Genomic DNA, 23,997 nt, shown 5'->3' with positions numbered 1-23,997 from the left:
CACTGAAAAAATAGCCTAACAAATGCCTGGACAAACTAAAATAGACATTTTCAGTGCTTATTAGATTTTTTTTAATCCTTCTAGTATAAATTTCCATGGTTCAGATATCGACAGTCTAATCCAGTTCTGCTTTGATCTTGTTGTATATCATACCACATGGCTGAATGCTTTTATTATAAGCCATCACTGTAATGAGTTAGTAAGCTGAAACCCACAAACATGCATTCAAGGAATGTATTTGAAATGCGAAACAGAGATTCCACAAACTAGTTAGAACAAAGATCTGATAAATGGCTGTATTCTTGGTACAATTTATGCCAGATAAAAGATCCTCTTAAAGCATCCTAACATGGGATTCCCATCTAATTGCACAAAGGAAAGATAGCTTTAATGTAAAGGTCCAATAGAACAAAAAACAGCAGAGCAGAAATCATTCTAAGTGTCAAAATACACAAATAAACACACTAATATTTGTATTCCTACCTACATTCCAAAACTCTTGTATCACAAAACATTATAAAGAAGTCTTTGCCAGGTTTCTACATTAGCAGGTACTCAACTCTTAATGTCATGCGGCAAATTTTATCTTTTTTAAATGAAGAACTCAGCACCACATTTTTTTTAAAATCCCTGTTTTCATAGTATCCAATATGCATAATATCCTCATAGGTCCAAAACACACAGCAGCTACAAAAGGCATGAAAGCAGTGAGAATCTCTTAGGCACTGTCAGAATCTATCTGTCAGAAAAAGGAACAGAGGCTACTGAGACACATCTGAAGGCAAATTTACATTACACTCTCAACATTGTGATGATTGTTTCCCATACATTCCAGTGAATCAAAACAAAAAAAAAAGTGCACGGGCTACAAACAATCTCTGCTACACTTAGTGTTTCTGCTAAACCACTACATAAATTCAACCCACTGTTTACAGAAGTAAAATATTTTTTATTTTGCAAATGACTCTAAGCATTGCATCTTCTGGCAGAAGAACAAACTGGAAATATATCTTTGAAAAGAACCAGAATTCATGTATTTTCCCAGGAAATAATATTTTTATTCTTGACGAATTCCTGCTTGTGCATGTTTGTCGTAGTACTCAGACAAAACTGGTTTTTATTGTGTTAAGGGCAGAACACTCCAACAAACATGCATGGTATTTGGGTATTCAGACAGCAAAATTGCAACCCCATCTCTGGTGTGTTTCCACTGTTCCTCAAGTCACAGGGCAGAGATCTGTAAACAGCACTATTCAGAAAGGGAAATGGGATGGTATGTGCTATTTTTATTCCCTAAATGTAACTAAATATAGCACTACTGGTTTTTTCTTACTTGTTTGTACGGCTTGAGAACAAATTTTAAATATCTCTCCCCCAAATCTTATAAAACATACCTACCCATCCAACAAAGTGTTGAAAGGCCACACAATATCTCTTCTCACAACATTTCTCTAATTAAACCAACCCTTTATTTCTGTCAATCTCAAAAGTAACTTTCTAGATGAATAATTTCTTTTCACATATTAAGTAAATCCGGGGAAGGCAAGTATCAGAGATGGAATTTCAGACAAAGCAGCTGGATTACAAATATACTCTCTATTGGTGCATTTATTCCTACTTTCTAGGCACAGGACACAAAACTTTCTGCTTTCCCACATAAAGCATCTGCAGCAAAAGGATGTACCCTACTTAGATATTCCTAGTACACACTGTACATGGTATTCAGCAGGTGCCAAATCAAACACAACTGTTTATCTTACTAAACCAATATGATGTTAAAGTCTCCCGAGCAGTATGGTACTGATAAATCCTTGGCTGCTTCACTGTATCCAGATGGTATCAGGCACCAAATATATTTATTTGGACTTGATCTTTTGAACAGCAGAGTCTCCAAAACACGCTTCCTGGAGGGTATCAATCCATAAGCATTCTCTCTAGCTGCAACTCTCAACTTGAAATGCTCCTTCCCTCCCTCACTAGACTTTGCTGATGTAATTTTTGCATAGCTGTGCTGTGAACTGGATCAGTGAAGTCATCCAGTAAAAACAAAACTGCTTGCACATGCAACCTCTGCTCCTGATTCCATTTCTGAGGCGGTGCCCACAAAAAGCTTTAGCTTGGGAACAAAGTTAATCAACTTTGCCACCATGTCAGGTATTGCTCCAACAGCATTCTGACAGTGTGAGCTATACAACAACTCTGTTTAGTAACTCAGAAAACATGACAACACACACTGCCCATTACAGCAGAAGACAGATATTTCCTCTTATTTTAACCTGAGGGGGTTTTAAGAAACATGCAAAGACTCTGGCTTTCAAGATTGCATTCTACCTAATACTACTTATTCACAGAATTCACTGTAATGTTCACCTGCTAAATATTCCAAAACAGAAACTGGTGGGTATCCTTTTGCTACCGTATTTTGAGACATCTGGGTCATGTTTACACAGTATTTACAGTCTGTTTTGTATAAAATACATATATACAAAACTTTTCTCGTGGTTTTTCCATTGTAAGAGAAAAGCACAAGTTTTTTATATCAGGAACAGAAGTGATAAAGACAATATCAGAGTTTTTCCTCAAAATAAATGAATTTTTTTAAAAATTACATCAAAACAATCATACCAAGAGAAAAAATTCACAATCTTCCCCAGGAGGCTTAATTCCTACGATTTTTTTTCAAGTCCAAACTGAAGTATATTTTCCAGACCTAATTTCATACCTGATTTGTTGCTTGTATGCTAAATGCTCTACAATTAAGGAATTTTTTCATGACATAAAGCACCTCACACAGCCTGTCTACAGGTGTCATAAGGAAATCAACACACTGAATACCATACAAGAAGGAACACTAGTGCAACAGCACTATGCAGAATATTTTCTAAGTACAAAGAAGTGAGAGCAAATTTTAGCCAGATCAAAGAGTGTTTTTAAGAAAATCCAAAATATTTTGATTATAAGTCTCTGGAGAAAAAATGCACAGATCAAAATACAAAAGGCAAGAACAAACTGAAAGAAGCAAGGACACAGAGGGAAAAACTACAATACCTCATCTCCCATCTGTGGGACAAATGGGCACCGTCGAGGAACAGTGTCTGTAATCCATGCTGAAGGCAGCCATTCTTCCAGCGTCAAACCATTTTCTGCCAGAACTCCTACAGCCAGCCTCTGAAGAAAACAAAGAGGATTAGTACAAAATCATTGTTACTGTGAGGATTAATCTTAACTCCCTTTTGAGATTTTTGGGGGCTGTGTAGGGATGAACTCTAACAAAAACTGAATTTAATAGCAGTCCAGTAATTATGTCTCATGCTCAAAATAATAAAATGGAAGCATGTCATTCTCTTGAACTAAATTCACAGGATTGCATTGGCCAAAAAAGCACTAAAATTATACAGCTGCCTCCAATTAAGGAACCTTGCATAAAATAAGGAGAAAGAGATTTATGAGATCAGTCATGTGAAAATTACCTGGATTGGGTACATCCAGGCATTACCTACTGGCATATTTACTATTAAGTGCTGTGGAACTGCATTTTCAGAATGCATTTCCACATCACATACTTGTAAGCAATAGCATTCAGGGCAGTTGCTCATCCTAGGTGCACACTGCTTGTCTGTATCCAATAAGTCAGATAAAGCAGGGGTTTGTACAACCACTCAAGCAAGGCTGCTTTGAAATTCCTAACAGGATCTTGTGTGTGTGTACAGAAAACAACCTTGGATGTCTGTACAGAAATCCACTTCATACAGCCACTGCTGGAGGACTGCATCTCCAGACTTCAAGCAGGATATGCCACGTGAAATTCCACTACACCAGTTCAAATGTGATTGCACATGACAAGAAGCTCTGTGATGATTGAACCAGAGTGTATCACAGCAAAAAGCATACATGTAGTAAAAAACAAAAGCCCACAAAAAAAAAAAATCAAAATAGAACTTCTCTATTGTAATAAGTCAATAAAATAGAAGCACTTTGTGAATTCCAAGGTTCAAGCATCTCTTTCTTGCAAAAAACTGATACACTGCATCAGAGTAAAGTGTCTAGCTAACTGCTGAATTATGGGAAGGTAAGAAAAAGTCTTCAACCAGAGAACTTTCCCTTGTTATAACTTTACACACTAATCATCAGTTTAAAACTTTCTGGAAGCCAAGTCTGATGTTAGTTACTCATCAGGAAGGGACAATTCCCAGTGACTTTATAAAATAATTTCTGAAACTCTATTAAATCCTTTAGTAATCAGTTCCACTACCTGACTACATGCTCAAGTGGGTTTGAGGTGGGAGGGGGATGTATAATGGGAAAATGGCTCATTTTTGAGCTCTATGTCTGTCATCAGGTGCACTCATCAATGTCACTGTAACAAAATAAGGAAGGAAATAATTCTGCATTTACTCCTTTCTAAATCATGATAGTTTTATACAAGCTTTTTCATCATGTCTTCCAAACTCTCTCCCTTCTAAGAGTCAGCCTCTGTGTCTGATCTTAAAAAAAATGTTCAGTACTTTTGATCTTCCTGGGTGATCCTTCCTTGTCCTTCTTCACTGCTGTATCATTTTTTAGATTGATTTTTGATAGAGGGGGATTAGTAATGTAAGCACCATTCAAGATCATTAAACCCATGCATTAATAGAGATGAATGTCAATTTTTCCCTACTCCTTTTTTAATTTTTAAGATTTTGTGGCTACAAAGACAGTCAGAACTTCCTTCCTCAATGGAAAGATCTAATTTTGAATCAGGATCAGAATGAGGAAGAATTTTCTACCAGAAAGGCCTGTGAGCTCTCTGCTCAGTAAGGAGGTCAAATGTCCACCACAAGAAACTTCAAAGACTAACATCTGTCAGGAATGACAGGTATAATTAATGCTACCTAGGGATAGAGGAAAGAGAGATGATTTTCTGCAATTACTTCCAGCCTCATATTTTCTTCTGACTCAAGAAATAAGCAGGTCAGCTTTCAAAGTCTGAAATATCTAGGCCTGGTACTTTTTCAATCAAAGACATCCCGTATTTCAATAACTGGGACTAAAATGGATGCAAGATTTCCAAAACACTCTGTTTAGTTTTAATCTAAGTGGAAATACTAGGCTGTCAGCTAGTTTTTTGTTTTATAATAAGAAGCTAAACTAGAAGTTTCAAACATTTAAAAAGTCCCCCACCATCTATTTTTCTCATCTGCTTTCTTATTCCTTCTGATACCTTCTTTTGTGGTTTCAGACTGTGTAAACAGCAATATACTATTCGTATTGACAGTGCAACTACTGACTGTTTACAATACAGAAAGAGTAGCCAAAACAAAGAATAAAGATTACCACCTGACATCCTGTATGCCATACCACAAATTCACAGCTAATCTGACACTGTGCCAACGTCTGTGTTCAAACAGCTGTTTTGTCAGGCCACCTTTTAATGAGGGCTAAAACACTGAAATAATTATCTTAAAGAATGCTGAGGACTCCTAACCCAATAAATATACAAAATACAGGTACTTAGTTTAGATGATACAGTTAGCTTCCTTAGGTACTGCAAAAATAGAAGCTATAAGTTTACAAAAACAACTAACATCTACCAGATAGATCACTTCTGGTCTAAATGAAGTTTTCAGATCTAACAATTAAAAACACAACAACCTCTCAAAATACACTGAAAATAACTGAAGTCACTGGAAATTTCTATGCACTGATCTAAACTGAGATTGCATTATATTAGAAAGGAAACAAAATGCAGACAACAACTAAGTCCTGATCAAGTCATATTTCCCTTGATGGAGTCAATACTGGCAAGCATAATGCAAATATCATATATCATAGAATTGACAGAAAAAAATTACATGGTTGTGCAGATCTAAAAGAAATTGCAATTATATAAGAAGACAAGTCAGCACAGCTGTAAAAAATACTGGCATCTTTATAACAATACTCAATTGTAGTGAAAGTTGAATACTCTACTTCCACAGAAAGGAAGTTTCTGGTGTGAGCAAGGATAGTGATAAGGACATTAGAAGTGCTCCTTGCATCAAATGTATCATATTCAGAAAGCATATCATTATAGTTATCTGTCTTGCAAGAGGCCTTTAGTTACCATCTGTAAAGAGTAAAAGTCATTATGTGTTTCAAAATTAGACAATATTAAGTTGTATATGTAACTGAATCATTCATCCCATTATTTCTAAGTCAGCTGAAATGAGCAACCTCTAATACACAAAGAACATCTAACCTTTTGTTTTCTCTCTTTGGGTTTCCTCTTCTTTGGTGATGTTGATGGTCCATCTTTCTCCTCAATACCCTTTTTCCTTTCCTTTTTAATTTGCTTCCTTTGTTTTTCAGGTCCTTCTTCATCCTCTGAACTACTTTCTGCTTTCTTTGTTTTAATTTTAGGAATTTTCTTTGGTGGTTGCAAATTGATTCCTGCATCTGCTGTCCAGTCAGAATAATCACTAGAATAGTCACTATATATGATATAACAAAGAAAAAAGAAATTAAACCCTTAAAAAGTGCATTGGATTACATAATATAATTCAATAAAAGATTACAGTTAACAGTCTAGCTAACTACAATGTTTTAATAGTTAAAACCCTATATTCTATCTACAATTTAAATGGTCAGCCAAAAGCCCTGACATCATCTGGTCTTGCACGAAACTTAACTTATAGCATCCCTCAAAGTAAACACTGTATTTACTTCATCAATTCAAGATGATAAACACTGAAGTCTGGATATTGTTTTTAAGACTTCTGGTTTTGAATAGCTTTGAATGAAAAAATAAAGGATGCTCTACCTGTTTTTTAATTTCAAACCAAGGATCACAGCTCAGACTGAGCACCATAGGAAACTGCTACTACCTGCCTGAAGTGTTTGTGCCTGAAGGTATAAGAAATACCTTCCTAGAAAACAATTCCGCTTCTAGCAAACTAGGAAAAACCTTCCCTAAATTTTATTTAGCAATATGACTGAAAATTAAATCCTGAAAGTTTCATGTTCTTCTTCACTTTTTCTTCTAAATCTGCACAAGTGTTAGTTATTACTCATTAACTGTTGACAGCAAAAACTATGAAAGATTTCTTGGCAAGAATTTCCTCTGTATGTTATATATACTGTCACTTACCTAGAACTGCCATCACTGTGCCATGCTCTTTCATCATCTTCTGATGTTCCACCACTGGCAACAACTACTTCCCCTTCCTAATAAGGAGAGCAGAATGCATTGGGAAGGGGCAGAGGGGGAAGCAGAGAAAAATAAAGGATTTTCTTTAGAGCTCAAGTTGTAGTATATGACAATACAATGAAAACTTTTCTAGGCTTTATATGTGTTATAAACATCTGGCATTCTAGAAGTTTTATGTTAAAAAGTCATTTTAGTTTGCAGATAGTTCCTTTACTTTAGTGGACTTTTATATAAAGAAGTATGAAGAATCTGAGCATGGCCAGATGCAGTGTAGAGCAACATGTTTCATCACCATTTGAAAAGGTTAGTTTACCTTCTCAAAAATTATTTCAAGTGTTTTTAACCTCCTATTTCCACATCTTTTCAATAGCAAACAAAAACCCAATATGAACATTATGAACTCCTCACTCATTCTCTACCATAGTTACAGAAGCACAGAATGTTTGAGGTTGGAAAGGACTTCTGGAGGTCATATTATCCAACCTCCCTGTTCAAACAGGGCCACCTAAAGTTGGTGATCAAATTGCTCGGCCCCGTGGCCAGGACTGCCTAGGCTTACAAATTGCACATATACTTCCAAAACACCCTTACAAATGAGCATTTTTCTCCTTTGTCAATTACTTTTTAAGTCAAAGCTAAACACATACAACAGCATGTGAAAATCTAATACAACATTATTTTTTTAAGAGGTGAAAGGAAACGCCCAATGAAAAATGTAACTTGAATTTCCACTAAAAACAGTGTTCCATTAGCTGAAGCAGGAGCGTAATGCATAGAAATGGAATGTGTAAGACTGCCTCAAGAATAAGGATCTTACATCTGAAGAACTGTGTCCATTTTCCAACTCTTCAGCAGGCCTTGCAGTTTCTTCTGCTGCGTATCTCGTACGGTAGTTGTGCTGATTGGCTGCTTGTTTCTTTGAGTCAGTAGCATCTAGTAAATTATCATGAGAATGGTTCTGTGAAGATATAAAAGTCAAATTACATAACTTTTGAGTATACATTTTATTAATACATGGCATTTTCTTTAATAATACAATCCCAGGAAGGAATTTTTGCGTTGGCAAAAAGTTATAAGTCCAAAAATAAAGAGCTGCTGAAGAAAACACTCTACATGCATAGCTGAATGAATGTAAGCACCAAACAATTCTGTGTATTCTGGAAATAATTAAATTTCCTCCCAGACACAAAAACAATTTTTAAATCTGCAATTATTAAAAATATTCGTTCTCTGCAAAGTACATGTCAGTCAATAAGGACAAAAACAAGGGCTAAAACATAACTACTGATAGGCTGCTAAGGGCTTGTAAAAGCTTAGAATTACACTAAAACTGGCTAAGGAAAGAAGACTTAAACAGAAGTCCAGAGAGTTATTTTGCAGCCAAGGGGTCAGATGTGTTAGAAAAGAAACCTGTACAGTAATACATCCCTTAGCATAGAGAGATGACTGTTAGCAAATACAGACCTTTAAATAGTATGATGATGCATTGAAGAATTCAAATGAATGAGTCAGTTTGAAAGAATATGAAGCTTCAAATAATTAAATAAAGCTGTAATTTAGAAACACTTCATGCTCCAGCATTAAGAGATTTTGTTCCTCCTGTAGAATATATATAATGCAAACACTTGCTCTCTACATCAAGTGTACAATCTTGTCTTAGTCCCCAGTCACTTGGAAAAATAACCCCAAGAGTCATGATCTCAATTTCAAGAGTTTTGTGCTAAATTTTTTTTGGCATGTGTAGTCAAACTTCATCCTAGCTCAGATCCAATAATATAGTTTCTGGGCACATTACTAAGTGCCACAAAAAGAGGTACACTTCCCTCTGTTCCAGTGGTATCCTTCTGCCACAAAGAAAACCCCAGATATCAGCACCTCTATTAAATGCTGGTAATAGTTGAAAAAAAACAGTCCCAGAGATGGAGAAAGCAGAACTGGAACAAAACTAAGAAAGGCACTAATATTTTGACAGTGTTCTAGTAGAGCAGACTGCTTGTACCTATTCCTCTTGATTTTATTTTTCTTTTGTAGGAAAGAAAATACCTTTCCTATCATAAAAGCTGGTTCACTAGGTTACATTTTCTTCTTGGGGAAAATAACTCCCATTTTTTACAGTAAAATCTGTACTAAAACTTGGCTAATAATCAGTAGCTGAGATTTAGTTTTCCTTAGCCACAACAATTGTCATTAAAGTGCAGAAGTCTAGTAACTAGTTTTTCTCCCATGCTCCCTTGTTAGAAGATACACACCTTCTGCAAGCATGACTGCAACAGTTCAGTAAAGTAAGTCAGCACACCACTCTCTAAAGTTGTGTTCCAGATTTCATCAAAGCTCAGAGGACCAATACAAACTGCTCCATGATATTTTCAGCAAGTACTGCTTCTGTTGTTCTGTCCTTCTGTCTAGTTGGGGAAGTTATCACTGACAGCACAGTTACCAGAGACACTTCTAATGGGACTGCTCAGCTACGAGCGTTTCAACATTGCCTAAGACTTTTGAGACCTGGGGCACTCATTCCTCCTTCTGGATTCAAACTGGCAGCGCACAAGAGACCTCCTCAAGCTGCTCTGACCTGACCCAGAAAAGCTCCAAGGCAGCCCTAAGCCCAGTAGCTGAGCCCATCACACAGCCTTCTGTCCTTCAGCCTTCTGGGGCTGCTCACTTCTCATCAAGCTCTCAAGATTCATTACTAAAGCAAAGATGTCAGAAAAGCCAGCACTATAGCAACTTGTTTTTGCTACTGCACTGTGCCTTTTTCACCATGAAACATAGTAGGGACAACAGAATGGAATCACATAACCCCAGTGAAACAAATTAGCCAAGTATCCATTATTAAGGGAAACATATTTTGCAGAAGTTACATTACAGCTTGACTGCAATGTTCATGTCTTCTCTCTAGAAATAAAAGTTCTAAAATCCTTACCTCCCTGTTTTTCTTCGGAGGTGAGGTTTCTCAAACAGTTATCATAAATACAGCTTTTCCCTACTCAAATAGAACTACAGATGCTTGGAAAACTGAAGAACTTTGCATTACTCTTTGGTTTTGAAAAGAGTTCTTTTCTTTTTGCAGTTCAAGGCTTGAGGGGAAAAAAACAACACCCCAGCCCCTCCACCCCAATCATTCCCACACATGGAAAAAAGTAATACCACTGTATAAATATTGGCTCATAGTGATGCTTTGGGAAAGATACAATGCCAAAACAAGAACAGAAAAAAAACTCAAGAAAACAAAACCACAAGTACTTATCCATGAGTAACAGAATGACAGAATGAAGTTGGAAAGGATCTCTAGATGTCACCTTGTCTAAACCCATTGCTCAAGCAGGGATGAGAAAACTGGTCATAAGGTATACCATTGTGTCACCTTGCCAAAAAAAATACATTTTAATATCATTCCTATTCATCTTAACTTTTCAAAATCTGAAGAGAAGCTGTAAAGGCAGAACTTTATTTATCTGGGGAGGGGTGGAGTTGAATGTGGAAGTTTGACTACAAAGTACAAGAGGTTTTTCTGACAAAATGTAATTATCACCAGCATATTCAACTATAACTGAGGAAACACAGCTGATGCCTCCTCTCCCTCAATATATAATCTAAAGAAAGAGCTTGAAATTGTACTCTCAACTCTAACAGTAGGCTGGGAAACAAAGCCAAGATAACTTATGATCTGAGGTTCAATCATCACTTTCTCTCTAAACACTTTGATGAGCAGTCATATATGCTGACAAGTACCTTGTACCTTGTCCAAGGCTTCCAGTCAGTATCAGAGCACATCTATTGATACACCAGAAATTACAGCTCCTGACAGAAGTTTTTCTGTGAAATAAAAATGATGGCATTTCCTGTATTTGACAGTGATAGTGGACACTGCTGGGGGTCTTGGTAACATCATTTGTGAGAGATGCAGTGGAAACCCAATGATGTCCTGACAACTCAGACCACACTGCATGCTACGGTCCTTATGACTCTCACTGCACTGGGAAGCACAGTTTTGCTGCAGCCTCATACAGGGCTGAAGCAATTTTGGGAAGCTTTGGCTGTAGCAATTTCATAGTATTTCTTAACCAGCAGAATCTATTTTTTATGTGAAAATGATCCTTCCTTCCTTAAGCCAACAGGAATTAACTTCTACTAGGAAGTTTCACAGGGGCAAGGCACAAACATATGACCAGTATCAGAAACCAACATTAAACAGGTCTCTTGCCCTGGCATTTTCTCTTTGGCTAAAGAGCATCCTTCCACACTCTCCTCAAGTCTGAATCAATGTCTGTAATTACTTAAGTTTTTACTCTTACTACATCACCTGTATGTAAAAAATTAGTAAGAACTGTTCCAAAAGCAGTGAAGGTAACAGACACTAAGCACTAAGTGCTAGGCTCTGGAGTTTTAGATTATTTTCCTCTTAACATCTTGCTGATTTAATTGGAAGTATTGTTTAAATAACATGGAAGTAGAAAAACTTATTTCTGTGGAATAAAAATAAGCCACTTTCAGCAGAACAAAATACATGTTGCTCCTCCCTGGGTTCTGTTAGTTTACAATACAGTCATTTGCACCCATCACAACAGAGGCTTATGCCTACTTTTGTCCATCCATAACAATTTCCCACGTTAACTCCTGCATAACAGAAATTTTGGCATACATTTCCACTCAATGATAATAAGGAATATTCCCATTTTTGTCACATTTTACTAGGACACATCATATCAACCCTCTAGTGTACAGAAATTTCACACTCTTAAATATTTATTAAAATGCTCTAAGCCCAGTAGTTTAATAGATTAATCCTCTTAAGTACTTGGACTGGGAATATTTACCTAAGCATGTTATTTATCTCAATTTTCATCTGCTCCTGAAAACAAGTAATTTGGAACACAGTTCCATTTTGAAGATTTAAAAATTCCATTCTATCCCCTTTCATTTATGTATTGGGGGTTCAAGTTTCTGCTGTTTGCTTTTTTAGGTGTTTTTGTTTAATAATAGAAAAACCCTATTCCTCACCAATGACTTTGAAAGTCAAACCAAGTTTGTCATTCAGCTTGCAGGTCAGTTATACTACATACTATTTACTAAATACTATTCAGGTCAAAACACCCAAGTTTTTAGTTTCTCCCCCAGAACTCCATTAATCCCTTAAGCCATCGTTTACAAGAACTTTTCTGTGTGACCTGTGTCAAAGAAACGTGGGCTTTCAATGGCAGAACACTTCTGTAACTTCCATTTAAATTGCAGATATTGTTAAAGAAGAAGGACTGAGCTATAATTTTGTATTACTTTTAACACACCCTACAACGACCCTGAATTAAAAATTAGCAATAGGACTTTGGAATCTCCTCAAAATGTAATTACAGCTGCTCTGTGTTCTTCCTTATTGACCTGCACTTCAGCTTGTAATCCAAAATGCTAATAACATTCATTTCTGCCCATCTTTTCATTTACTTCTGTATTTTTGACTTCTTTCTGTTAGAAGGGAAAAAGGGAACAGAAAAAAGTATTATTTCATCATTATCATTATTATATGAATAGACCTGATACATTTCAAAAGTTGCTATAAAAACCAGTATTTATTAATGGTGACTGAATTTTCCTATGAAGACAATGTTTCAATTACAAACCTTGTTTTACTCTGCTCCCAGAGAAGCTAACAATTCTATAGAGTGAGACATTTTCTAGAATTCTTGATGCTGTAGTTCTTAGGTTTAGAGATTACTGGAAGAAAATGTCATGCCCTCTATTTTGTTGGACGTGTTCCCCATCTCCTTTAGCTCATAAATTCTCTCATTAAACCTGTAAGAATTCACTATGCAATAAGGACTACAGTCTTGCAACAGTACTGTAGTATAACTTACAAGGAATCAGTATCAAAACCTACTGGATGTTCTCAAGGAAAAGAAAGATTTTACACTGTACTCTCCAGTTCAATCTTCAACCTAACAGAGTTAGTATTTCAAGTCACACTGCCACTGTAAAAGAACAGCAACAGAAGAGCAACTATAATGAAGTTATTCATTTCTACTTAAAACCCTAAAAACATTGCACAACAGTTTTTGGATTGCAGTCAATCTTGCTTCTCTTCCCAGGTGTTTATTTGAATTTATTGTGAACACTACAGAAGATGACAATTCCAATTCACTGCTCCTGTTGCTCAGATATTCCTGAGCAGAAGTGTTGCTCATGTTAACTGTAAGCAACAACAAAAATCATGAAAATCTGAGCAGTTAATTTAATTGTGAGACTCAATCACTCAAGACAAAACACCTTTTTCTTCTTGAAACGTGCTTATTTAAAGCCCATGGGATATCTACTTATTTCTGAATCCCTCTGAGATTTTACTGAAGAGATTTGAATTAGTGTACTTCTCAGCAGTCTAAGTCCTCCAAAAAGAGATGTATTTAATAAAGAATCAGCTATGGAAGAATACCACTTTTTTATTCTAAGGTGTTATAAAAAAGTATTCAGTAGGGTTTATGAAGGCTTTAAGTGTTCTGAAAGTATTACTAAGTATATCAGTAATGTTTATGTAGAAAATTTACTGACATACTCATATGAAAAGACCACAGTTGCCTGGGGTTTTTCATTATTTCCTCAGAACAAAGGTAGAAAGTGACTAAAGGATTTAACAAGTTATCTCTCTCACATTCTGAGAATCCAGAATCCAGTTCACAGAACCCCCCAGGTGTAAATATATGAAACTGAAGAAGGTTATTCTTAAGGAGCAGCTGCTCTGAAGGATTTCAAGGACAAATATCTAGAATAAAAATATGGGGCCCAAAATATCCAGTGCTACCATTATAGTTTGAAGACCAAAAACATTTTTTTTTAACTGGATTTAAAAAAAACCATTTGCTTAAAGTTTCTTTGTTTCAAAGATATCATAAAAGTAATTGCTAAAACCCCAATGCTGGACTAGCTAGCCTATTCTATTAAACTTTTATGTCCTAGTGATATTTTAGAAGAAAACTGTAACTCAATTAGAAATTTAATGGCAATTTGGTGTGAATTTGGTATGAATTCACATTATCAGGAAGGATCTTTTGACTAGGCTGCAGCAAAAGGCAAGGAAAAAAAATAGAAACCCTTGAGCAGTGCAACTGTTTAACTAAACTAAAAGAAAGTGTATAATTCAGCACCAAAATACATCCCCTCAAGACAGGAAAAAACCTTTTTAAAATCTGAATTTGTCAGGCCCATTTGCTATTATTCCCAAAAGAAAAAAAAGAGTTAAAGACTTCTGATCTCCTGGTATTTGACTAATAAATCCTGCCACGTGGCATAAAGCTTCCCGCCTCTATGTTTTTATAAAAGCTGGAGACAAAAGTGAACAAATTTCTTTCAGTGTATCTTGGGAAAACACACAATGTTGGTGCCTGCAGAACAGAAAAGAGTGCAGCAGCACCACTTTAAGATAGCAATGCACTGAAATTTTAATACAAGAAAGAAATTTAAAGAAAAAGTAAGAAATAAATTTATTAAAGAAATTTAAAATTATTAGGGAACTGTGAGTAGGGGACTGTTCACATTACTTCTTTTGAAATATTTACTTTGGTTGGCTGTGAAAAATGTAGCAAAACAATACTCAAATTTAATATCAACTATAAACTTGCTCATTTCAAACTCTCTGTACTACATATAAAATTAATTCATCATTATTAAAAATTACAGAATCACTAGGAAGCATCTGAAATTTACTTATTTTTGGATTGTTTTCAAACTCAGTTCCTTCCTTCACAGGCATAAAGTAAGGTACTCTAATGAATTTAGGAGCTGCAGTCTTTTGCATACTTGTTCTTTTTATTTCATTTGTTCATTTTTCCACCTTAAATCCCATAAGTGATTTTTACTTTTCAATTGCAATTGCCACAATTTGCAGGTGATCCTGAAAGCTGTATTTTACAAGCTTTGGATTGAGGATGAAAAGAGTCTCCTCCATATTAAGCATACTATGAAACTCAAAGCAGGAGTTTTCCTTTACCATTGCTAAAATTTACTTCCTTTATTACAAAAACATAGTTGGCTATTTAGCTAGAAAAGCATAGATACGCATGTGCAATTAATAGATAAAACTAATGTTAAACAAAGACGATTTAAAATTCTGTCTATAAACATAAAATATATATATTTCAATTTTTTGTAACCAGCAAGAATATGCAAGATTGAAATCTTTTGTAAGTCATATTTTAAAAAAAGCATGTCACTTAAGACAATCTAATTCTTACTACAACTTTTTTCCTTCTACTTAACCTATCCTGCTTTCATCTTTTCTGAAAATATACTCCCAGCTCTAGCAAAAAGCATGACTTCGATATAGCCCATAACGGCCAAAATATGATTTTTAGGGTACTATGAGAGAAAATAGCCAATTATCTATTTAGATATCTATTTAATCTGTTAAACTTAAGAACTGTGACTTGAGTTTTAATAGAACCTTTCCACAGAACAGTATACCAAACAGTAGACGACAGCAGCAGGGTGTATTGATTAATAGTGACAGACTCCCTACAGCAAATAATGTTCCTAACACCAGATTTGCAGGGATTTCTCCCCACTTCTGAAAGCAATCCATGTTGCTTATTATTAAGAACATATTGAAACATCAGTACAGACAGGCTTCCTCATTCTGGGGAAGCAAACAAACTCCTGTACCCTGGTCTGTAAATTTAAAACTGAGAAGAGGAATCTAAATTTATATGACCAAACTTGCTGAATTTAATTTTATGCTTCATTCTGTGATAAGGTACAGGTGGACTGCTTACCTTAGGGAAAGTAGGTATTTTGTTTTCTCTTGGAATGTGACTCATTACATGTTTTCTTTTCTCTTCAGATCGATACACCCTTACTTCTTCTTCTCCCTTTGCTGTTCTCCATTCTTCTTGCCTACTGAAAAAAGAAAATGGAGATGTTAAATTTAAAGGACATTACTAAAACTAAGATGATCTACTCCAAAGCAAGGAATAGACATTCAACATCTATACCATTCTTTGAGCAGAGGTTCTTCTCTTTACAATTAGCATATGACTTTAAAATTAGCTTTTTTCAAACAAAGATTTTTATCTTACTTCATTAAACTAGAGCAGCTTATGCTTGACTATGGCAAGCAGGTTTTTTGACTTACTAATTTAAGTATTCATCACAAGAAGTAATTACTGAAAAATTAAAGTTCCAGTTTTGAAATCAAAATTCATCTCAGGCACCTAATAGTTTAGGTCAGTATTCCAGCCATAAAACACGATATAATGACAGAACATAATCACATGCTACAAGTCAGAAGATATTGAAGCACCAGATTCCATTGCCTATACAAGTTCAATTACTGTGTCATTCATTAAAAGGACAATTTTTATTCCTAATCCTTCTGGAATTACAAGATTTTTCAAGTGATATACCAACAAGTGATTTCAAACAGAAACCGATTTTATAGAAATTTGAGATAACAAAATAGAAAACAAAATGACGATGTGAATGGCGATAGGAATTCCAAAACTGTTCCATTTAACTAAGTTCATCACAGTAAAGTTCTCCATCTGTGTTTACCTGGCCACACCAGAAGACAGTTCAGGTACTACCACCCTGCGGCTCCAAGCCACGAGGTCCCGCTCAGTGGCGATTTCACTTCTTGGTGCATTGCTGTGCATCTGACGCACACCTTCAATTTGTCCACTGCGCCTTAACCCTATATTTGGTGGGGAGTGTACTTCTGAGGTAGAGCTCACAGATCCTAAAAAGTCAAAAAGCAATAGTTCTCAATCTGAAATTCTTAGGGAAGCATTAGAAAAGAAAGACTTGGAATGAAATGGAAAAAATAGCTTTACTTGACTACTTCAAAAGAAACTTCATACTGAGTATAAGTATTTCAGCAATTTCTACAGTCACCACAACACAGCACAAACATCTACTGGACTGTAGCACTCTGTTTAAAAATTCACATTGAAAAGAAGCAGGTGTACCAACAATCTGAAGTGAAGTAAATGTTTGCTTCTTTAAAAATACCTTTGAAAACATTTATGCAAAGTTGACTATTGCTACTGCACTCTAGATCTGCATTATAAAACAGTGAGCTATCTCACTGAATCAGTGTGCTCCTTAAACAGTCTTCTACCTTCAAAAAAAAAAGGAAGCCTCAACCCTGGAAATTAGGAATCAAGCTGTAAAATTTAGAGACAGAAAACTGAAATGGTCAAGAGATTAAAAATAATCGAACCAACCCAAAACAAAACCACACACACATGCAAGAAGAGCCTTCAAACACCTACACAGTAGCAAAATAACATTTTTCCATATCCTTACAGTCACAAGCTAATCCTGATTACTCTAGTGGATTGCTAACCATAATTTTTAAAGTGCTGAAAACGACTGTGTACTCTAGTGCAAGATACTGAAACATGGAACAACTCAGCAGAGAAATAAGTATTTCCTTCCAGTTTTCTTCCTCCTGTGTCCTTATTTGAAAGAAGTCAGATTTCAAACAACTAGATGGCCAGTTCCAGATTAAACAGTAGGGTAGTTACTCCTAAGGGAACACAGCTCTGCATTTCCCTGAGTAAGGAGACAATAACAAAGATAAATCTGTAATGTTAAGAAGCCCAACATTTTGCAAAAGGCAAAAAAAGCCTGATGGAAAAGCTGTACTGTTTTCTACAGCTGCATACCTTCTTTCTACCAGTTCAACAAAATGCACAGATCATGAACAATATAAAGGGATTTATGTTTTCCAGCTCCCAGCCTCAACACCAATCCCCCAGTGATCTACCTCTGCTTATCCGGCTGGTACTACTGGTTCCTGCCTCCCCAGAACGTCTCTGGTCCTGCTCTTGCTGAAGTCTTTGAATCATGCTATCCAACGGACTAATTTCTTGATTTGCTTGCTGACTAAGAACTTGATTCAATCCTGTGAAGTAAAATATACAGAACAACACACAAATGTAAATTTCTAGGAAATTAATGTTACAGACAGCTCATTTAAGTTTTAGCTTTGAAACAAGTACAGTAAATTATCACGTGTAGCTATAAACTAATGCTTATTTTTCTCACAGCCATTTCTTAAAACAGGACAACTTCTTTTCTTAATATATTTGAGAGCATTCTATTTTCTGGAGCAGGGTCAAGATGACCACACATCACTTCTAGTGAAAGGTTAAATTTGATCAAGTGCCAGCAAGCCACAAAAGCTTAATACAACTGTTGTTTGTCAGCTCAGTCAATGCAAATTGTTCAAATGCAAGATTAGCCTGCCTGAAATGCATTAAAAACCACTTTATAAGCTTCAATGAAAGAACCACATCAAGAAGGTCTAACTGAATTAGAAAACAATTATCTATACTGTAGAAAACAAAGCAGTAAAAATGTTTAATTGAGCTCCACATGGACATAATGACCACACAGATCAAGTAATGGTAATTTTCTTTGGTATGTAAAACAGCCAAGAAACCTCCTTTTGGGTAGGTCTTGTGAATATAAGATAGGAAACAGTTCCAAAGAAGTGATTACAAGGTGATAATACTGTTTCTAAGCAGCAAGTAAAATACACAGCACATAAGCATGAACAACACAAAACCTGTTTTCATACTTGATACATGATCACAAAAAACAGTTAGAGAGGTATAGAGAAAAAGACAAGGGTTACAGTACTGATTCAAAAAGAAGTCAGACATCTCCACACAGAATAGTGAGATGGTGGAGTGAAATGGTGGGAAGCTCTAGTCAAGAGAAGCAGAACTTGTAAAACTTCATAATGAGGAATAACAGTGTTCAAAGAAACAAGATATAGAAATTATTTTTCCAGCATGACTCCAAAGAAATATCACAGTATAAACCGCACTTTGCAAGATCAAAGACTAGATATATTACAGTAATTGTGCTATGAAATGAAGAGCTTTGATTTTGTGGCTGAACAGAAGCTGCTATCTCTTAACAGTATGCAGAAAAACCTTAAATATTTAAGATACTGCTCTCAGGCTTTAAAGGTTATTGAAGTCCACTTCCCTAAAGCAGCAGAACCCTGGAATAATAGAATGAGCTCTGGTATAACTACAACTGGATGTTTACTGAGTCAGGTAAGTGAGACAATAATTTGTCAATCCTGTGAGCAGACATACTGTCTACTGAGAACAATAGGAAATACTACTAATAACCTAAGAATGATCTTAAATAAGGAAACTGCTATCTAAAAAAAAATGAATGTTTTTATGTATCTAGCCTCTGAGACAATGCCTTAGCAAGAAACAGCAAGTGGTTTCTTTTTAAGTGAAATAATAAATACACTGGTGTAACTTATTTTTTCAAAACTTCTGGTTTAAAGGAGCTTCATTTTCATCAAGGCAGTAAATCAAGTATGACTATCTGAATTCCCTCTACTCTTAGAAATCCCTACAGAAAACCTAATGAGAAATAAATGGTCAGAGCTCTGAGTGAGATGCATCAAATCCCACAACAAAGCTTCGGAAAGAAAAGGAGCTTTCTTAGTGGAAGGGAACATATAAACTATATAAATGTTTAGGTCTGCATACAACTGCATTGTTGCTATATTGTAAAATGGTAGAAAAATGTCTTGTGTCTGTTCATCACCTGTCAAGCTGATGGATGACTCCCTGCTATCAAACAAAATACTATGGACATCATCTTCCTATAGGCATTCATGTGTCATGCAGACAGACCACTAAATTTAGTTTTGTTGGGTCTGTGTGTGGAGTCTAACTTGTTTCAAGATATATTGAAGAATGTGCCCAGGACGTTTTCAAATTTGGAGAATTTCACAATGCAATGGATTCACGCTTTAACTGTAACAATGAAGTAAAGTAACATCCTTCCCTAAAAATTAAATTTTGTTTCAAAGCCACTATCTAAGAAATTTACATTCACCAGGAAGGATATTTTCCTCCTTACAGTTGCTTCTCAAGTAGCATATCTTCTTGTAATTTTGGAGGAAATATGGCAATCCTCCCCCAAAAATAATTAAATATTCACTGCCCTATAATCCTGACATCTACAAATAAGGATAAAGAGATTTTTTGGTAAAAACACTCTCAGTTACCCTTCCTGGAATGTCTGACACACCACAGATTTAAGTATCATGAACATATAAACTACAATTTACAGGAACAGTCAGTTTTCACATATTTTCAAGAGTATCCAAATGGTTAACAATGCTTATTTTGGAAACCTTTAAAGCTACTTTCACCAGTCACTGTTTGCTATTCATACTAATATCAAATTTGTAACATTTAATAAGTAGGCATTGTTTTTCCATCCCTACTCATGTGAAACACCTTTAGGCAGTTTCCAACAGCCAGCCATTGGCCCAATATACGCATGTTCTTCTCATGTCATGTGCAGGACAATAAAACTTTCAAGGAACTTCCTAGATTTTGTATCTTTTTCAAATCTTCAGCTCTTTAACCAAACCACTGAAGCTTAAGAGACGTCTCCTAATTTTTCTGTTCTTGGAAGTGTTACCTTTTCTAATTGATCTGTGGAAGATCAGTCTATTTCCTAGGTTTTCTAAAGCAGGAAATCTTATCCCAAAGAAATAACTGAGAGCTCACACAGCATTATATATTGCTCCAGTAATGAAACGAACTCCGAGCTAACTGGTGCTGTAGCATCAACTAGTGCCAACTTGATTGATGACAATACTGTAAATGAAATTGTCACAAGCAATCAGTGCCAAAGACATTGCAATTCTTCCACACTACATGAACTACTATGCCCATAAATGAAGAAAAAAGACAAAGTGAAAGTGTAGAACAACTGAAGGTAACTAGATAGACTACTGGTCAGTGAAGTGAAATTTTCCATACCTGAAGATGTCACTCCCATCTGAGGAATAAGCTGTTCCTCCCTGCAGTTCTCACGACCAGGAACTAGTCTTTGATACCTTGCAGGATGAGGGTTGCCATCCACATCAACCAAAAATGGGGGAGGCATAAGGTGTGGAGCCTGCTGTGTCTGTTCGTCCAGGACAAAGTTGTTGGCATCACGGATAAGGGGCCGATAATCACTATGAAAGAACATCTGATCTGCTATCTGTAAACAAAGTCATTTTGTAATTTTTTTAAAGAACCTATTACAAAAGCATACAGAAGAGAACTGCCAAAAGTATTTTTAACAGTGGTACTCCTGGTCAGTTTTGCAAAAAAACAGGGCTATAAGCTGATGTGTTTATTTCAGTTGAAAGGGGAAAATTTAATGAGTCCATTATTATTTTGTTTCAAAGTACTCTTCTCTATATAACACTGCAAAGGGAATAATCCACATGTTTGAGGGTGGAAAGCATTAAAAGAACAGGGGAATGGGGTAATATTTAACTATGAGAAGACATCTGACCAAATACAGCATTAATGTATTAGTTTATAAATTTTCTTCTACAGTCTGAATATATGAATAAATTTTCTGATAATAAAAAATTGTGTCACAGACTTATGAGATATGGTGCAGACAGAAGACTAGGAAAAATATTTATTGCATGAGGGCATTGCCAAATATTTTAACATCATCAAAATATATATATCCTTACTATAATGCTAGATATCAGGAAAAGTTTCAGTTGATAAAATAAAGCCAAAATAAAAACTGAATTTCTCATTTTATTTTTTATAAATAAAACCTGAAGTTTTCTTTTTTATTTCTGTCTACCTGCTCCTAATTTATTATAGATGACTTTCCACAGACCCTCAAGACTTAAGAATATTTTTGTCCAAATAAATATAAAAAGATGTATGCTCCATCCCTCACTGGAACAGGTATCTCAGTATTGTGCAATAAGAAAGATATTGAAGTGCAAGGAGAAAAGAAGAAGTGAATAGGAGAGAAGTTGACGCATATAGTACACATCTCAGGACCACCTACTGGCAAGCAAACCTTGTGGCAGCTCATGTATTCAGTTGAACTAAATGAACAAGTGAAAATCAAATCATAAAATCATCACTCACACAAATTAAGATTTCCAGTGCATTATGAGAACAATTACATGATTGCCTCAATGCATAGAGATCTTAAAAAGTCTTGTCTTTGGAGCATGGAGAGAGGAATGCCTAAGTTGTCATAGAACATCCTCTGATTTCTGGAGAGTATGATCTATCATAACCAATCCCTAACACAGTTTCCAGTAATTTGTTAAGTAGAAATCAGTAAGGCAGAGATTATGGCAGCTACTTGGAGGTCTGGTCTCTCAATGACAAATGCCTCCCACCCTGGAAGCAAGAAAACCAGGAACAAAGATGACAGCAGACATTTGTCAATTACAACATCAGAAAGTGCATCCATATGATACAGATTTTAAAAAAAGACTTGTGAAAAAAAAATCAGAGATATCATGGCTCTAGACCTCACAAAAACTCAGAAAAATAACAAGAGGAAGAAATTTGAAAGATACAAAAAAAAGATGCAATAGAAAATAATTCACCTCAGAGATTTAAAAGACTACTCTTACAAAATACATATGGACAAGGTGATATCCCACTGCAGTAAAAAAGCTGACTGGATGAAATCTTGCTGCTAGATTCTTTGGTAACAGAGGCTGAATGAGAAAGATAAAAATGCTTTCATGTGTCTGACTGACAGAATCAAGGCCTGATTAACACCTTTGTTTCTTCATCTCACAATAGCTCAATATGATAGACAGAGGTCCCCTAGGAGGACTTATCCGTGAAAATCATAATAGAATATGCATTACTTACACCTAGTATAAGTCTTCCTACTAAGTACTTCCCACACTGAGAAAAAAAGAGTTTTAAATGGCAAGGTCATACAACCCCAAGTTTTACTATGTTGTGTCTTGGCTGTACAGTGTAGTCTGTACCCCAGGTTTTGTGAGCAAAGGGAAGACCTGGTACAAGATCACAGGGGACTGTTGCAGTTACACTTCTGTGGTACCTTATACTGCAATCAAGTATAATAGGGAGACTAAATAACAATTTTCAACTCCATAAGATAATGTGGCATTTCGTGGCGAACACAGGCTCAGGTAGAATTCAACTCTCAGGTAGAATATCCCTACTAGAATCGAGGAAAATGTCTTATCTTAAGAAAAATCAGAAGAATTAGACATTCCATCAGAAAACCAGCAAGAAGTATTAACAAGGAGACTTATTTGTTTATATACTATTAGAGATCAAATTCATGACAATAGGATGATATCACATCACCATTCGCATGAGTCTTCTATTCACATGACATCACAAACCCAGCCTGGGAATGAGCACAAAAGCTTTCCAAAAGGTGTGAGCTCTATAGATAGAGTCTCCTTCAATCACACATTCAGAATGCTCAGTTTCTCCAAATGGGCACAGTTACACAAAGAGGTTTTCCCCAGTACTGCACCAATCCACCATACAGGAACTGTCAACTTGCAGCTAAGTACTGTGGTTTGGGCAGTCTGCAAGAACAAATGCCTTAGAAAGCTCAGAGATCAGGTTCCTCAGGAAAGTGGCCATGGCCGCAAGCCTGCCAGAGTTCAAAAAGCATTTGGACAATGCACTTGGGCACATGATGTGCTTTGTGCAGAGCTAGGAGTTGGTCTTGATCCTAGTGGGTGCTTTCCAACTCAGAATATTCTATGATTTAAAATCAACAGAATAGTACCTTACACTTTAAAACTGCTAGTCACTCCTGGACAAGTTTCCACCTAATCAAGAACTTCTGAAGTGCACATGCCCTGTTGACAGTGAACTCAACTCTGGTGATGACACACTCAGATTTCAGCTGAGATTGGCTCAAGCAACCCCAGACAAGCAGCACATTTATTCTTTTTATTTTCCCCCACAAAAGAATGACCTCAAAAAAATACGTATCATCAAAAAAAACCAAAAACCACAAAAAACCCCCACAAACCCCAAACA

At 35.9% G+C, this 23,997-nt stretch overlaps 1 protein-coding gene across 3 annotated transcripts in view; it reads right to left on the bottom strand.

The window, feature by feature from the left end:
- PHIP (pleckstrin homology domain interacting protein) overlaps positions 1–23,997 on the bottom strand; it is a 107,353-nt gene that overhangs the window by 26,251 nt on the left and 57,105 nt on the right. For all 3 annotated transcript variants that reach the window (XM_059842570.1, XM_059842571.1, XM_059842572.1), the window contains exons 17-24: positions 20,959–21,184; positions 17,913–18,050; positions 16,697–16,880; positions 15,919–16,042; positions 7,983–8,123; positions 7,106–7,182; positions 6,218–6,449; positions 3,049–3,168 (exon numbers count right to left, since the gene is read on the bottom strand). In XM_059842570.1, coding sequence (XP_059698553.1) covers positions 3,049–3,168; positions 6,218–6,449; positions 7,106–7,182; positions 7,983–8,123; positions 15,919–16,042; positions 16,697–16,880; positions 17,913–18,050; positions 20,959–21,184 — 1,242 coding nt within the window. The remainder of the gene's footprint in view (positions 1–3,048; positions 3,169–6,217; positions 6,450–7,105; positions 7,183–7,982; positions 8,124–15,918; positions 16,043–16,696; positions 16,881–17,912; positions 18,051–20,958; positions 21,185–23,997) is intronic.

The sequence above is a fragment of the Haemorhous mexicanus genome, chromosome 3, assembly GCF_027477595.1.
Source record: "Haemorhous mexicanus isolate bHaeMex1 chromosome 3, bHaeMex1.pri, whole genome shotgun sequence".
NCBI classification, from domain to species: Eukaryota; Metazoa; Chordata; class Aves; order Passeriformes; family Fringillidae; genus Haemorhous; species Haemorhous mexicanus.
This window is presented reverse-complemented; position numbering and strand designations above follow the sequence as displayed.